At 37.3% G+C, this 18,226-nt stretch overlaps 1 protein-coding gene across 1 annotated transcript; it reads right to left on the bottom strand.

The window, feature by feature from the left end:
• Nucleotides 1-496: 496 nt before the first annotated feature.
• On the bottom strand, nucleotides 497-3,199 carry tm4sf5 (transmembrane 4 L six family member 5). Its single transcript, XM_083541191.1, has 5 exons — nucleotides 2,889-3,199; nucleotides 2,416-2,496; nucleotides 1,959-2,104; nucleotides 1,551-1,740; nucleotides 497-1,060 (listed from the first exon to the last, which is right to left on the bottom strand). The coding sequence occupies exons 1-5, from the start codon at nucleotides 3,060-3,062 to the stop codon at nucleotides 1,043-1,045; spliced, it is 609 nt and encodes a 202-aa protein (XP_083397317.1). The 5' UTR covers nucleotides 3,063-3,199; the 3' UTR covers nucleotides 497-1,042.
• Nucleotides 3,200-18,226: the final 15,027 nt, after the last annotated feature.

The following is an 18,226-nucleotide window of genomic DNA, read 5'->3' on the forward strand; positions in this document are numbered from 1 at the left end:
AATCCAGATTGAGTATATTTTCTGTCTGCATTAAAGCCTTTGAGTGCCGAAAAACTTTACTGATGATTACAGGCTTAGTACTTGTTATTAGTCACATTAAGATGACCTAAAAATATTATTACTTATAAAAATTTTATCCATAGCTGTAATGAAATCAACATCAATAACACTGAGATAACTACACAATGATGATTTCTACAAACACGTTCCATTCTAAGTTTCTTTTGAGCTGTTCGAACAGCTCTAAATGTTTCTTTTGCCACATGGATGGTGCTGATCCTGCTTTCAAACAGGATCTAGTTCAAACTGGTGAGCAGTGCAATTTAAAACACAGATGCAGTGTCCAAGTAAATACATAAGATCTCAATGAATGTGCTTTATAGTTTAGTATTCTGAATATATTATGAAAATTTTATTAGGATTAAACGTTCCAGTCTGCAGAGATCACATAAACATTGTTATGTGTGTCACATTACTTTATGTGTATACTGAAGGGTCAAAGGTAAAAGTTTTATTAGAGCTTCAAGCTTTATGCAAAGATTTCACACAATTACACAATCTTATTATCTGGCCTTAGAGCTTCAAACTTTATGTAAAGATATTACACAATCTTAGTGAATCATTAACACATATTTATGCTATATAAAGTTAATAATTGATTGTTATAGCAATATAAATAACACAGTGATATTAAAAGTAGATATCTAAGCTATATTCACATATGCAGTGTTGCTTTCAGATGACTAATTTTAACTCTTCAATTCTGCTGCTTTGAGACAATGTCCGTTGTTAAAAGCGCTATGGAAATAAAATTGATTTGACTTGACTTGACTTGACTGACAGTGAATACACTATAAAAAAAAATAGATCTATTTTGAATTAATGATTAAAATTGCATGTTTAAGCGCAGTCATTTTTAACACAGGAATTTGTTCATGTGGATCACCTTAATAAATAGATATGTATGTGACTTATTTATCAGTGAAGAAAATATGTATTGTAGAATTTAATTCCATGGCTTTGTCTTGATAATATCTTCCACTCACAAACCTCCATCATCCTGCAAAAGAAAAATACATGTATAAAAGATAATTTCTCTCTGTGGGATCTTAAAATTTGGGTTTCTACTTCTATGTGGAAAAAAAAAAACTATTACAAACAAAACGTTTGTGACACACAAACATTAAAATAAACTATTTAAAATGTTGCTGATTCTTTGGTAGATTTTGTTGTTTTCTTTTAAAATGAATTTTTAAATACAAGCCAAGGTTTTTAAGATATAATCTAGAGTAGGAAATGTATCCCACTATACCAGCTTTCAGTGTTTCCATGATGAGAGTGCACTTAACCAGCTTACAGCCACTGACACAAAGTGCAAACGATATGCTTATTTGCCCCCCGTTACTAAACGTGTAACCATTAATAAGGTTAGGGTTCACATTTTAGATTGGCCATAAATGTATTACTGATTATTCAATTTATTGAGCCATATTCTTGTCTCCAACTCCCTATCAAACCACTACAGAACATTTGTGAAACTTTTGATTTACCTCTGGTCTTTTTCGACAGTCCCCACATATACAACCCAGGCAGCCATTAATAACCTGGATCCCAAGAAGCACAATCTGCAGGAGACCCAGACCTAGTATGATGGAGAAGAGAACGATGTGCCAGAGAACTACGTTTTCCGGGAAAATACAGAGAGACCACTGAGTTTTATCCACCAAGTAACTGGTGGTACTGGAGAGAGAGAGAGAGAGAGAGAGAGAGAGAGAGAGAGAGAGAGAGAGAGAGAGAGAGAGAGAGAGAGGAATATAATATAATATAAGTTTTTTTTAACATTTCGTTAATTAAAATCTCAAACAGGTTCATTCAGAGCTAAAGCATTTAATGTACTCAATTACAAAATAGACATTATTAAAATTATTTAGTTTGACTTGAGTCTAGGGATTAGCTACTTTTCGGGTTTGTTCTCAAACGGATGTTCCCAGGTCTCTGAGGCACCACGGCACTTTGGTCCAATAGCCAGTGCTGAGGATGCCACGCTGGTGCTGTATATTGCCCCAATCAAACCAAATGCAGAGGAAAACACAGAGTTCAGCATCTACAGACACACAGACACAAACACACATTTCACTTATTAAAACTAAGGTTGTTTTTACATGGCCTATGTATTAGAGTAAATATATAGAGTTGTGCTTAAATCTAAACCTCAGTAACTCTTGCACAGGTTTGAAAAGTAAGTGGTCAAACAGAGTCGATTAGTGATTAACAAAGTTGATTCGTGAAATTGTGTGGACTACTTTCTATTTAAATTTCAGTTTACTTGTTTCTACTTTTACAGTTACAAGTGTTCCTTTTTTCCATATATACTAGATTTGAACATTTCCCCGAAAATAAAGTAGTTTTGCTTACACGGCAGCGATTTCCACAGCAGCCATACCCACAGCAACCCTTTCCACCAGCTTTGATAGCTGAACAGCTTGGACACAACATCTGAGGGACAATGAAATTATCATTAAACAAAAATCTAAAAGAACTTCTATTACTGATCATTACTGATCAATTGTATACCAGCTGTTTACATTAAATCATATGACTTTTATGGTGTTGACATTTTTTAAACTTTAATTACAATTGTACATAATCCACTATGACTCACTTAATACAGTTTATCTAATAGTCCTCTAATGTTACAAGAAAAAAATATTATTTCTCCAAAACATAGAGACTGAGACCTAAGAGTAATAGATAATAAATAACACTAAATATATGGATAGTAAATAAGCAGTTGTCTATATAGCCAATTATCTTTGTTTCATAGCTAAATTTTCTTTGTATTACATTTTGGTACAACCATGAAACAGAAAAAAAAATGTTTTACTTACAAATAAGCCTCCTCCAAGGAATCCTCCTAGCAGCCAGACCTGTAGGGAGATCTGATCATTTTCTAAAACCTTGCCATCGGGGAAGAACAACAGCAGGTTGGCAATCATACACAAAAATGCAGAGGGCAACAGTATTAAACCCACTAACCGTGCACACTTTCCTGTACAACACATCTTTAAAAAAATGTTACCCAATTTAAGACCCTTAAAACAGAACCAAGATCATATAAGCTCAAAATAACATCAGCGCTTCTGTGCCTCAAAAGTCAAATGAAGATGTGTGCATTAAAGAGCAAAATGAAGCTTAGTGCCCCAGCTAATGAAGGACACACCGTGCTAATCTAAAACTTCTGCATGACCTTTGATATGTGTTCATATTTACTGATCTACTATCAGTGTCATTTATGGTTTGTGAACACAAGTGAGTATGTGTCTACAAAATTTATACAGTTGCAGTTGATTGTTAGGGATATAAAATAAAATGATTTATTGATCATTCCAGGTGTGTGTGTTTTGAGAATTATAACTTTTGATATTCTGCTATAAAACCTGGATTTGGACCAAATGCAATTAAAATGTATTTTCCAAGTACAACTTTCCATTATTTGAATACAATTAAAATAAAAAATTATTTATGGGAATATACTCATATCTTCTTCTTCTTCTTTTGGCTGCTCCCATTAGGGGTCACCACAGCGGCTTATCCCTCTCCATACTACCCTGTCCTCTACATGTACTACACCATCTTCATTTACTACACCCATAAACCTCCTCCTTGGCCTTCCACTTTTCCTCCTTCTACTGATATACCCCATGTCCCTCTTCTGCACATGTTTTAACCATCTTAATCAGGCCTCTCTCACCTCTTCTCCCTGCAACTGCACCACTCCACTGCCCTCCCTTTCATTCACACACATGTACTCTGTCTTACTCCTACTGAGTTTTATTCCCCTTCTCTCCAGTGCATACCTCCATCTCTCCAGGCTCTTCTCAACTGCTCCCTACTCTCACCACAAATCACAATATCATCCGCAAACATCACAGAACTCCTGTCTGACTTCATCTGTCAACCTGTTCATCAGCACTGCAAACAGGAAAGGGCTTAGAGCCGATCCTTGATGCAGATCCAACAACGCCTTGAACCAGTCTGTCGTTCCTACTGCACACTTCACTGCTGTCACACTGTCCTCATACATGTCCTGCATCACCCTCATATACTTCTCTGCCACACCTGACTTCCTCATACAATACCACAACTCCTCGTACGCTTTCCTTAAATCCACAAACACACAATGCAACTCCTTCTGACTTTCTATATACTTCTCCATCAACATTTTCAAAGCAAATATTTTGTCTGTAGTGCTTTTCCTGCTCCATTCCTCAGGCATCCTCTGACCTTCTAAAATTTTGTTGACAATCTGGTTAAAACTCTTAACATCTCTCCTAAACATCTCCATGCTTCTACTGGTATGTCATCTGGTCCAACCGACTTTCCACTCTTCATCCTCTTATTAGTTGCTATTACTTCATCCTTACTAATCCTATCCACTTCCTGCTTTACCATCCCCACATTATCCAACCTTCTCTCTCTCTCATTTTCCTAATTCATCAGCTGCTCAAAATACTCCTGCCAACACACTCTCCTCACTAGTCAACACATTTCCATCTCTATCCTTTATTGCTCTAACTTGTAGCACATCCTTCCCAGCTCGGTCCCTCTGCCTGGCCAATAAATAAATTATTTTCCTCCTTCTTTAGTGTCCAACTTTCCATACAGCTCCTCATATGCATTTTCCTTAGCTTTTGCTACATCACTTTTTACCTTCTGCCACATCTCATTATTCTCCTGCCCACTTTTCTTATCTCTCTGCCGAGCCAAATTCTGTTTCCCCAACCTCTTTCTCCTTATGCTTTACTGCACTTCCTCATTCCACCACCATGTCTTTTTGTCTTTCTTTTTTTTTTTTTTGCAGATGTCACACCAAGTACCTTTCTAGCTGTCTCCCTTATCATTTCTGCAGTAGTTGCCCAATCATCCAGCACCTCTTCACCACCACGGAGCCCCTGTCTGACCTCTTCCCTGAACCTCACACTACAGTCTTCCTATTTTAGTTTACACTATCTTATTCTTTTTTTCAGTTCTTACTCTCCTCCTTTTCTTCTTCACCTCAAAAGCCATCCTACAAACCATCATCCGATACTGTCTAGCTATGCTCTCTCTGTAGACGTCTTCCTCTCCTCCTTCTCATCCTTTGGCCAACAATTGGCCAATTTCCACCAATACCCTGTTGGCTGACAATACCTGTGGCAGTAGTTGGTAACCTGGCAAATCTGGTATGCAATTCTGATTCGTGATCCACATATTTGATAACGCAACCCTCCCCATTTATCCGGGCTTGGGACCGGCACTAAGAATGCACTGGCTTGTGCAACCATAATGGCTGGGTTGGAATTTACTCATATACTGCATATATTAATACATTGATTTTAGTTATAGATAGTGTAAAAGCAAAAAAGTACTATACATAATGCAAACATTTCTCCATTATATTTTCAAATAGGCTTTTACATAGATTTTTGCTGCACAGACTAAAGGAGGCTTAAATGTGAGCACAACATAATATTTTCTGAGATAATTAAAGGTATAAAATATGCCTTTCGTCATTTAAAATGTAATTTAATATATTTTTATTGAAGAAATTAAATTCTGTTGTCATTGCATTATTCATTTTTAGCTCATTGTATGTTCACCCCTAGATGCGGTAACGATGTTAAATAAGTTTTCACCTCTGTGGGTTTTCACAGGAAGGAAGTGTTCCGTTGATGGGCGTGGTTTAAATATTAGCATGCTAATATTATTATTAGCCAAAAAATTTCCCAAGAAAATGCCCAGTTTTGCCTATTTTATGTGTGGGGCAAAGTTTTGTTTCATGTTTTAATTAAAATAACAAATGTTTATTTAAATAGTGAGCCACTCTTTGGTTAAAGATCCGTCCATGCGACTTTATATCTGAAGTTTTTTTCAGTTTATTTATTTGCTTGTAGCTCTTAATTCACCTTGTGCAGGTAAGAGCATTTGTTTTGTACACTTTTATAACATTATTTCAAAATTATAGTTGCCATGGTTCTTCTTATGTATCATTTTATTATATTAAAAAATTAAATAGAAAACTTTACTCTGTAATTTGCTTAACTATTGCTGTTTTATTTTTTAAGTTATAGTTCAGGGAAACAAAGTATTATGAGAAACAATCCAATTTATTGTACAATAGAGTTCAATGTGTAATGCTTTGTGGCCCCTAATGAGAGACATTAAGCATGAAGTGGGGATTGTGATTTTTTTCTTCTTCTTTTCTTTCCCCCTCTTCTCATATATGGCATGGTGAATCAAGGAGTAGGCCTAGTAGGCCCTGTGCAGTTGTTGCCCACCTTGGGATCAGTGCCTTTACCAAAATTAGTGAAGAAATATATGTTCTGTTTTAAGAAATAATGTCGATATTAAATGTTTTTGCGAAACAGTCACTGTCCCAAATGGCTAGTTAACGCCATGAGGTTATTCTTCTAGTCCACACAGATGTTTTATTGTTGATGTTTTCCAGGACTTTGGTTAGTAATAAAGAATGTCTGGGACACCCCTCAAAACTCCATTACATTCAGTGATTGATAAAGTTTATCATTATGTTATCCATTCCTTCACTAAATTAGAAATTTTCACACAGAGCCATTCAAATGGCCTACTTTTGAGAAATAGTATCAGTGGTAGAGACCCTACACTTCTGATTTAGAGGTTGCATACTGCTCTTTAAATTAGATAAATTATGTTGTTCTGGATAATGCTGTCTGCCTAATGGCATAAATTAAATCAGCCAACTATTAAATGTTTATGCAATACACAATAATTGTCATTATTGTAATTTAGATCATTAATCATAGCTGGCTCATTGTCTTTTTTTTTTGTAATTTATCATGTACAATTTGCAACTGTACTACATAATTTGTTGAATAATTGATAAAAGACATGGTATGATTTAATTAACGGGAAAAAAATTGCTGGACCTAAAGGGCACAAAGAAAATATGTAAGAGCAAAATAAAACATGGTTTGGTGTGGAAGACCAAACATAAACCCATTGAGCATCACCGGGATGTACATGATTGCTGACCGAACCACAGTCCCCCTCTCACACGTCAGTGTATGTCCTCTCTAATGCTCTTCTAGTTGAATAAACACAATTTTCCACAGGGACTGTGAAAGCCTACTGTGAAAAGCCTTCCTAGAAGTCCCTTAAGGTTATTAAAACCGCACCAGATGGACTACATTTAAAATGGGATGTTACAAAAAACATGTATGAATGTGATGGTCATGTGTCCACAAACTTTAGGCTATATAATGTAGTTCTTTAGTTTAGTTCATAAGAGAGAACATACATTTACATTTACATTTGCGGCATTAAGCAGACGCCATTGTCCAGAGCGACGTACAAAATTGCTTTGAGTCTCTAGCGATGAATAAATATACACTGGTATGCAAGATTACAAACTTAATATAAATATAACTCAATATAAAATACAGAAATACAGTATAGCTGGCACTTGTGAACACACTCTTGAAGCTCTAAATTAAACATAGAAAAGATAATTCTCCAATTGGCATTTTAGCCACATGTTGTCCATGATGCTTTTTAGGATGGGGCAATTTACAAAGTATTGCATTATGACTGTTATCTCTGTCATTTCTGCAATATCTTATTTGAGCACCAATAATTCGATTAGATTGGTGTTCTACTGTAGTGTAGTGTCTGACAATTTTCCACACACATAAATCCACAAAGACTAGCTTTCTATGCCTAAGAGAAGTTCTTCTGTTTGCTTGGAGGAAGCTTGGTTTGCTGGCTGCATACTAGTTTTTTCCCACATTTACAACTACTATGTCACGTGGCATGTCGACTGTTGCTTGCTTTACTGGGGACCTAATTTGATCAATCCCATAATAAAGTTTAGTTTAGTGTGTGTGTGTGTGTGTGTGTGTGTGTGTGTGTGTGTGTGTGTGTGTGTGTGTGTGTGTGTGTGTGTGTGTGTGTGTGTGTGTTTGCGCTCAGCAGTACATCCGGGAACGGTGCACCCCATTATAAAGTGAAAGGAAAGACTTCTGAAAGCATTTTAGTAAATGCTGAGTGATCGTGCAGTGTTAATATCGAATTTTAAGTCAGTGATCCGATCTGAAGTGACACATTCCACATCATGAATGATTTTCTTGAAATGCGGGTTTTATATAATTTTTTAATAATGCGTTGATGAAAGAAAACAGTGAAGGATCAGGAAATCTTTTCTGTGTATAAATTCTTCCCTGCTCCTGGACCGACTGTTGTGATTTGATGTCTCGAGTAAAAGAGGAAAGACTCTACTTCCGGCATTGCGTCGTTCTCATTACATATTCAGAAGCAATGCATTATGGGAAATTTCACTCTGTTCACTAGATCTTTTTTTTTTTTTTTTTTTTTTTTTTTATAAAAAGACCAGTCTTTCAGAAACACGGGATTCGTTAGGAGTGATTAGACTGTACGGTTTTCCATGTGCATGTGTTTGTAATAAATAAGAAATGTCACTCACCATGATGGTAAAGTGTGTGTGTGATGGTGACGACGCTCCACAGTCCGTTTCCAACTCATACTTACCTGGCAGGGGAGATACCATGATCAAGAAGGTGGTTCACCCAGGGCGAGGCTCAACCATTGCACTCCGGTTGTGCTGACCCCTGCGAATTCCCCAAATGTGGGAATCTCGACTGCATAATTTATGATAGTGGGGGACTGCGTTCGCGCTCTCCCCTGATTTCACTGGTGAAAAAACAGACTTACCTTCATATTAAAATGTGTTGTTTCTTATTTATTATATCAAAATATTAAGATGTGTATCATTTATATGTTATATATAAAAGAACAGTAAAGTAAAATTGTTCTTGTTTGTTTTCTCCAAAGTTTTAGTTTAGTCCTACACATGAAATAAGAATCTTATTCATTGTGCAAGAGTTTACTGTCCCAAATTTTACAGTCACTGCACCAGTCACACTGTAGACTGACTGTAGACTAAAATTCACATAGTAGTTTAACTATGTGATCTAATTTAGACAGCTCGACACTAGAACAACAGGGTACAATTTAAAAGTGCAACACGACAAAAGTAAAAATAGTGAAGGAGTCTGAATACTGTATGAATGCACTGTATATTTTGGTATTGTAGGTTCACTACAATAGACAGATACATTGGTAGCTAGGTCTGTCTTTGTTTACCTACATTTATGGAATTTGGCAGGCACCCTTATCCACAATGACTTACAAAAGTGCTTCTGATGTCTCCATTAATACAAACATTCTAATGATGGTTCATCAGAAAACGTACTAAGAATGCAAAATATTGGGGGGAGAGAATAGAGTTATTTTAAGTGCTAATTTAATTGTCAGTGAGAGAGAGAGAGAGAGAGAGAGAGAGAGAGAGAACAAACATGATGAGGAAAGTGAGGAGAGGCAGATGTCTGTAACTTGCTTCTCTGGTGGAGAAGAAATTTGTCAGGGTCAGGAAGGGATGAAAGGATGCAGGAAGCTACAAAGGAAGAAGAGATAAATTTATAGTTTTGGTGAGTAGGAGAGAAATACTAAGAGTTAGATGTAAGATGGACTAGTAGAGTGGTGTATAAAGAGGGAAAGCTGAACACCAGGGCTGTTGTGGTTGTGCATCAAGGGCAGTTGTTGAAGGTCAGTGAAAGAGAATGCAGAAGGGAAACGCCCGCAAAACATGATAGATAGTTTCCTAGCAGTCCAGGATTGTGGTAGATGACAACAAGTAGGTTGATTGGAGAGATAACAGTAGAAGCTTTGAAGTCAATTGATGAGACATGGTGAGAGGTGTAATCAACATCTCTTACACAAGAACAGATCTGCCACACCTGCTACTTTCACTTAAAGCATGGGAAAAAGCATAAGCATAAGAAAGAGCAGCGAGCAAATTTAATCAAACTTCCATGTTGAAGTGATACATTATTAATTAATATTAGGATAATTGGTCAATGTGTATGTTTAATCAACATGAAAACGATCAGATAAAGAGGATGAGATGATAATCCAACTGTGCAAATCCTGAGCATAAAGTAAACATTTCAACTTTACATGTGTTTATTGTACTGGAAATTTATTTATCTGGCATTTCTTAAAATGTTGATGATGTAATTCAGTTCTAGGAGCATGTCCCAGTGAATGACAATTGACTCAATTGACTTGTTTTCAACTTTTCCCATTTAAAAAACCACACCAACATGAAGACACTCAGAGTGCAACACGATGCTACTGTTGTTTTACTATTTGTGTCTACTGTTCACTTTAGTGAAGCAGAAACTCAAAAAGAATCCACTGAAGTGTCACAAAAAGACACTTTTCAATCTCTGTATCTATTTTAACATCATAAAACATGTCATGATTGTGTAGCTTTTAATTAATGGGCAGTCAAACTGATTTTGCTTCAGCACGCGGAAAGAATATAAACATGAATATATATTGTTTTTTTTCCCCCTCTCTGTCTCATTTTAACGTTTTGCTGCAGCTTTGAGTTTTAAACCAGTATAGAGTACTAGCGCCCTCTTCAGGACATCTTAGTAAAAACGTGCCTTTAATGTGATACAGTATAGGGTTCTGTATACCGGTAAAAGCTAAGTTACATTTATACAAGAAACTAATGGATAATAAAAAACATTCGAGTGCAGTTAGCAAATCTGAGAGTTCGCTTAGAAGGCGGCATAGCACGGTAAGATGTATTTGTAGTCAGCAGGGGAGCTCTCTGATGAAGCTTGCTAAAGAAAATCACCAGAAATGTAAATGTCATGTCAAGAAGCTTTTATTGTCATTTCAAGCATATATAGCTGACGCAGTACACAGCGAAATGGACAACATTCCTCCAGAACCCTGGTGCTACATTAACCAACATAAAGCTACATAACAGAAAAGAGCTAAGGACTAGTAAGTGTCCTTGCAACATAAAGTGGATCGTGTGCAACCTGGTGTGCAAACTGTTGCACAGTCAAAATGTGGTGGCCGGGTGATCTCCTCAGCTGTCCTCACTATCCTCTGTAGGGTCTTTGCGATCCGAGACGGTGCAGTTTCCAAACCAGGCAGTGATGCAGCTGCTCAGAATGCTCTCAATGGTCCCTCTGTAGAACATGGTCAGGATGGGGGAAGGAAGATGGGCTTTCCTTAGCCTTCTCAGGAATTAGAGATGCTGCTGGGCTTTCTTGGTGATAAAGCTGGTGTTAAGTGACCAAGTGAAGATGAACACCAAGGAATTTGGTGCTCTTGACGATCTCCACGGAGAATCCGTCAATGATCAGTGGAGAATGGTCGCTCTGTGTTCTCCTGAAGTCAACAACCATCTCTTTTGTTTTGTCAATGTTCAGAGACAAGTTGTTCACTCCACACCAGGCTGTTGCACCTTCTCTCTGTATGCTGACTCATCGTTCTTCCTGATGAGACCCACTCTGGTCATGTCATCGGCGAATTTGATGATGTGATTCGAGCTGTGCATTGCTACACATTTGTAAGTCAGCAGAGTGAACAGCAGTGGACTGAGCACACAGCCCTGCGGTGCCCCAGTGTTCAGTGTGGTGGTGCTAGAGATGCTGTTTCCGATCCGGACTGACTGAGGTCTCCCAGTTCGGAAGTCTATGATCCACTTACAGAGGTGTTCAGGCCCAGTAGGCTCAGAGGGATAATTGTGTTGAATGCTGAACTGAAATCTTTGAACAGCATTTGTGCATATGAGTCCTTGTTGTCCAAGTGGATGAGGGCCAGATAAAGGGTCGTGGAGATGGCATCGACAGTGGAGCGGTTTTGGACGATACGCAAACTGCATGGGGTCCAGTGAAGGTGGAAGCTGGGTCTTAATGTTTCTCATGACGAGCCTCTCGAAGTACTTCATCACGATGGGTGTGAGAGCGACTGGACGATAGTCACTGAGGCAGGAGACTGTACACTTCTTCGACACGGGAATGATGGCCGTTGTCTTGAGGCATGTAGGAACAACGGCGCTGCTCCTGGAGATGTTGAAAATATCGGTAAAAACATCAGCTAGCTATTCTGCGCATTCCCTTAGCACTCTGCCTGAAATGTTGTCTGGTCCAGCAGACTTCCGTGGCTTAACTCTGCATAGAGTTTTCCTCACTTCAGTTGTGGTTAGACAGAGCACCTGGTAACTGGAAGAAGGGGTGGTATTCCTCTACATTTAGGGCATCTGGGAGGGAGGCATCATGGTCATAGGCAGGTGAAGTTGTCTTGTAGTTCGTGATCAACTGGATGCCCTGCCACATGCGCCGGGTGTCTCCGCTGACCTGGAAGTGGCCGTGGATTCTCTTGCCATGTGCGCGCTTTGCCTCGCTAATGGCACGGGACAGTTTGACCTCTCGCTGTCTTTAAGGCCGTCCTGTCCCCTGCTCTGAAGGCGGAGTTTCTGGATTTTAGTAGCGCAAGCCCACGGCTTCTGGTTGGAGCGTGTGGTGATGGTCTTGGAGATGGTCAAGTCATCAATGCACTTGCCGATGTAGCTGGTCACTGTTGACCTGTACTCCTCCAAGTTAAAATCGCCGTTGGTTGCAGCCTCCCTGATCATGTCCCAGTCAGGGCATTTCAAGCAGTCCTGAAAAGCAGACATAGATCCTGCAGGCCATGTTTTCAAAAGCTTTCGAGCTGTATATATTTTGAGAATGTATCTAGTTATAAACGACTATGTGCATTAAGTGCATTTTTTGTAAATACGGATTTTATTTAAACTGTTGCTCCTACTAGTAAAAAAAACAAATACAAGCAAGAGCTTTTGTTTATCTGAGGTTTTGATGTGATGTCTGGTGTGAAATCGGAGTAATATTTCATAACTTATCATACACACTGATTTGTAAAACTGCTTCTATTGAACAATTGGTGTTTAGTAATCTAGGTGATTAGAAATGCTCGACTTTTACAGATATCATGTTAAAATGCAGAAGATGCCTAAAGACATTAATAAAATAAATGCACTTTTATTTACTGTCTGTCTGGTACAAGAACACCAATCACATATTCAGTTTCTGGCTACTAATTATTATTTTCAGTTATATTTGATACCCAGGATTTTTATGACTCTGCTGTGTTGTTTGGCAGTGAAGTCGCCATCTATGAAGTTTTCTTTTAAAGAAACAGTTAGAAAGATTTCTTTTTAAAGGTGTTTATATAACTTTATTAAGGCTTTATATTTACCAGAATGTTTTGTATATACTGTTTTAAATATTATCCTTTTAATATTATAATAATAATTTATTCCTCATTAGTGGTTTTAATTCTGTTTGTTCTATTCATTGCTATTTATGTCTGTAATTCAACATTGTCTTAAATGTTTAACATCCTTAGATTGAACAATGCTGAAATAAACATAATGAAACTAGTAGTTTAGCAAGGCAGGAAAGAAGTAAGACCTTCATAGAGTCTGCTACTGAGACTGTTTAAGTAGATAAACTTTGTGAAAAAAAGGTTTTAATATTTTTTTTTTTTAACAGATTTTTGCTCTAATTACAAAGCTGCTCTTTACTGAAACACACGAAGTCTGTTTATTTATTGCAAGATGGTAAAGACATGTCACCCTGTGAAAATAAAAAGGACTGATGTAAATAACACAGTGGGTTAAATGCTGTATGTGTTGTTGAGACATTGCACAGGTTCTCTCTTGTCTACAGGTTTAGACACTGCACTTTCTCTTTTAATTTTTATTTGGATTCATGTTAAAACTGCAAACTCGAACATGATGTGATCCTCTGTGCCACTGAATACAAGTTTTATTAGCGATGATGCATGTTTACAGTCTCTCGGTGGTTTAACATAAAAAAAAAATGTATCTAAAACATTTAAGAAATGTGAATAGTGTAGATTATTGTTGGCCATTTTGTGTTTTATCCTCTGCAGTACCACATTTGGCCACAAAGGAGCGATTTATAATGATCTATTTAACCAGAAACCATATTTTCTTTTTCTCTATTTAAAATGGTGACTTTAATACGTCTAATATTAGTTTTACATCGTTTAAATTTAGTTTATTTATTTATTTAGTAAATAGTTTAATATCTGTTGTAGTTAAGATTGTATCTGATTGGTCGGTTTCTGAGCTCATTTGCATTTCCTATTCCTCCTCTTTCAGTCCAGACTTTTAAAGAGTTTTTTCTTCTTAATATTTTTGTATTTGCTTCAATGTAAAATGTTTTGTAGTTTATTACATGGTAGTTTATGGTACATGGTTATTGTACATGGAAGGTAACGGTGTAGTTTATGTAGTTTATTAAATCTCCTGTAAATAAGTCAGTGTCTGCAGTCCTCCTGAGTTGTGTAGTGAAGGAAGTCTCTCTTCGTGTTTTCTCTCTAAAGGTATCGCTTCTCGGCCTTTTGGCTAAGATCAAGTGTAGTATCTGTTCTTATCAGTTTAATATCTGATACGTCCCCTACCCGGGGACCATATATTAAATTGATTTTTGGAACAGGGAGATGGAATAGGGGCTTGCTCCGTCCACTCCACGCATCGGCCCGGTATTGCAGTACTTCCGGGATCGGTGCACCCCCACTTTACTGGTAACGAAAGATTGTAACATTCTTTATCATCTCCACTTTTAATTATTTTATATAAGCGAAATTGTGTATACGAAATGATTGTAGTTGAATGTGTTCAGTGTACACAGTGAATGATTCTAGTAGAAGATATAGTTAAGGATGTAGGATCAGTGTGTGTTCATTTACTACCGGCTTTATTAAGTCAAGTCAAGTCAAGTTTATTTGTATAGCGCTTTTCACAACAGACATTGTCTCAAAGCAGCTTACTTTAAATTATTCTTTTAACACGATTTAAATCTCAACTTTCAGCGATTATAACAACCACAACAATATTGTGTACAGTTTAACTTAATGTGGCACTAAATACTTAAAAAACGACGTCTCTGAAACATACAATTACACGGGTAATAAATCATAACTAATAAATGAATATCAGTCAGACTCATTACCGGCCGAGCAGTTGATATATAGTCAGAAATTTTAAAGTATTTTTTCTGATTTATTTGTGGTGATTTGTGGTCTGGAGTCAGACTAAAAAATGAACTAATTTACTTCCGGGATCGCTCTTAGCTCTTATTACGTATTCAGAGCATTGCATCATGGGAAATTTAATTCTGCTCACAACATCTTTAAAAAATGCCAAATAATTGACGTCGTTCAGAAGCACGTGATTCTTTATGAGTGTTTAGACTGTACGGTTTTCCATGTGCATGTGTGTGTAATAAATAAGAAATGTCACTCACCATGATGGTAAAGTGTGTGTGTGATGGTGACGGCGCTCCACAGTCCGTTTCCAACTCATACTTACCTGGCAGGGGAGATACCATGATCAAGAAGGTGGTTCACCCAGGGCGAGGCTCAACCATTGCACTCCGGTTGTGCTGACCCCTGCGAATTCCCCAAATGTGGGAATCTCGACTGCATAATTTATGGTAGTGGGGGACTGCGTTCGCGCTCTCCCCTGATTTCACTGGTGAATAATAGATATGAATAATTATTTTATTGTTTAATCTTTAACGTCTTAGTTATTGCTAAAGTATTTATTGTATATTCTATTTCAAAGTCACATTTTTCCTCTTTTTTGTAGTCTTTCTTTCTTCCGAAATCTATTTATCTATTTTTTTCTTCAATACCACTGGTGTTATGGACTCGAGATTTAACAATCGTGGAAAGTATTCACTGTTGACCATTCCGCCTTCTGATTGGCTGAGATTCAACAATCACTGTAGCAGTCACATTGTAGACTGAATGTAGAATAATTAACAAATGGTAGTTTAACTATGTGCTCTAATTAAGACATTTTATTGACTCTTCTAGAGCCAAGAGAAAAAAAGAATCACTAGTGGGACCAAACTAAGTTAATGCATTTTTTTTATCTACGCAGTTGTGCCCTGATTAATGTGTATTTTGGTAGTATAAAGTAGGTAGACCTGGCTTTTCTTTTTCCTACATTTACATTTATGGTATATGGCAGACCCCCTTATCCAAAGTGGCTTAAAAATGCTTAAAGTCTTCATCAAGAAATCTATTTTAATGATGGTTCACTTGTACACAAAACTAAAAATACATCAGTGTAAAACTATTGGGAGAGAAAACTGTTAGATAATAATAATTTTTTTTTTTAGAAGTGCTAAATTAATACCCATTGGAGGACTTGCATTTGCATTTAGACATTGTATGAAGACTGCTAGAGACTCAGCTGGATATCAAGTGGAAGTTTGTTCTACCACCTAGACACCAGAAGAGCCAGTGTTTTGAGTAGTGAAGAAAAGATATGAAGTTTGCGTAGTTTGAACTTCCAACTTTTTCCAGCTTTTGTTTGTAAGAGGTGGTTTTAGGAAAAGTTACCGTACAAGATCAGATCATTGTCAAGATGTGATCTCTTCCACTTTCTCTCTGATGCACTTAATTCTACTAGACTGCAGTGTAACAATTCCAATAGCCAAGTAGCATTGCATGATGTCTTCCTGGATTAAGATCATAGCAGGCAAAGAGAGAGTAAGTAATGAGGAAAATGAGGAGAGGAAGGTATCTGTGACTAAAAAAGTGTCAGGGTCAGAGAGGGCTAAAATGCCTTTGTCAGCTCCAGAGGAAGAAGACACAGTGAGATGGTTTTATTGAGTAGGAGATCAATAATGATAGTCAGATGTAAGCAGAGCAAGTAGGATAATAGTAAATGGTTGCAAGCGACGATTGGAGACGTGTTGCAGGGTAGCATGGATATCAGTAAGTGTAGTTAGCAAATGGGAGAGTTCACTTAGTATTGCTGAGGAGTGGGCATGTTAAGGTGAGATGTATTAGTAGTTAGCAGGGGAGCTCCCTGATGAAGCTTATGTCTTTATTAATTAACTGTTATACTTATCTTACATAATACAGTCACCCTAATTATATTGAATATGTCAGGTGAATAAAACCTAAACTGATGGGTCTTGAAGTATCAACTAAAGTTTATAAAGTGATTATTATTAATCTAGGTGAACAGAAATGCTCTACTTATTTTTTTTATGATGAAATGCAAAACCTGCCTAAATACATTCATATTTATATGTTGAAATAAAAGAAAATATTATTTCATTTTGTTGTATTTAATTTAACCTGTCTGGTACAAGAACGTTAATCACACACTGACAGGCTCTCAGGACCAGCAAGGTCTTCTCTCTTCTGGCATAAACACTCTCAGAATCACTGACTTAATTTATTACATTTTTTTTTCATGAAAATTTAGTAAACTATTCCCAATAGTCTATTCTCTTCATGTCATAGCAATTCTCTAGCATGTTTCCTGTAGTGTCTGGAATAGAAATAATCATATTTCAGCCATCACATCATGTTCAACAGTTCAAAACAGTTTTCATGAACCATTTATACTTTGCATTTTCTCTCTTGCAGAATTTGCACAAAAACAATTTGTTGTACCAAGTTATTTTCGGTGCACAGCATTTTCAGGATTTTGTTGTTTGGCAGTAAAGTGCCCATCTATGAGATTATCTGTTGAAGGAGCAGCTGTTTTTTTGCAGGTGTTTATTTAACTTTATTAAGGCCTTATATTTACAAGAATGTTTAGTATATGCTGTTTTAAATATATAATTTAAATAGTGTGATTACGTATTCCTCATTAGTGGCTCTGATTCTGTTTATTCTTGTCAGTACTATTCTTCTTCTTCTTCTTCTGCCGGCTGCTCCCATTAGGGGTCGCCACAGTGGATCATTCGTTTCCACACTACTCTGTCCTCTACATCTGCCGCTTTTAAACCAACTACCTGCATGTCTTCCCTCATTACATCCACAAACCTGGTTGGTCTTCCTCTTTTTCGTCCTTCCTGGTGGTTCCATCCTCAGCATTCTCCTACCGATATACCCCATGTCTCTCCTCTGCACATGTCCAAACCATTTCAATCTCACCTCTAATAATAGCAGTCCCTCTAATAAGATAATTTCTTATCCTGTCTATCCGCTTCACTCCCAATTAAAACCTTGACATCTTCAGCTCTGCTACCTCCAGCTCCACCTCCTGTCTTTTACTCAATGCCACTGTCTCTAAACCATAAAACATCGCAGGTCTCACCACAGTCTTATAATCACAAATCACTTCTGCTATCACTCTTCTCCACCCACTCTCTACTCTCACCACAAATCACAATATTATCCGCAAACATTATAGTCCACAGCGACTCCTGTCTGACCTCGTCCGTAAACCTGTCCATCACCACAAACAAAACTGACTTCCTCATAC

This window comes from Silurus aristotelis, assembly GCF_946808225.1.
Source record: "Silurus aristotelis genome assembly, chromosome: 5".
In the NCBI taxonomy this organism is placed as follows: domain Eukaryota; kingdom Metazoa; phylum Chordata; class Actinopteri; order Siluriformes; family Siluridae; genus Silurus; species Silurus aristotelis.

What these genes read in the sequence shown, in the direction of transcription:
- tm4sf5 (XM_083541191.1), bottom strand. Translation starts at nt 3,062, where the DNA reads ATGTGTTGTACAGGAAAGTGTGCACGGTTAGTGGGTTTAATACTGTTG. An exon ending in TCCTTGGAGGAGGCTTATTT is followed by an intron (nt 2,497 to 2,888) that starts GTAAGTAAAACA and finishes ATTGTCCCTCAG; the next exon opens with ATGTTGTGTCCAAGCTGTTC. An exon ending in TTTGAGAACAAACCCGAAAA is followed by an intron (nt 1,741 to 1,958) that starts GTAGCTAATCCC and finishes CTCTCTCTCCAG; the next exon opens with TACCACCAGTTACTTGGTGG.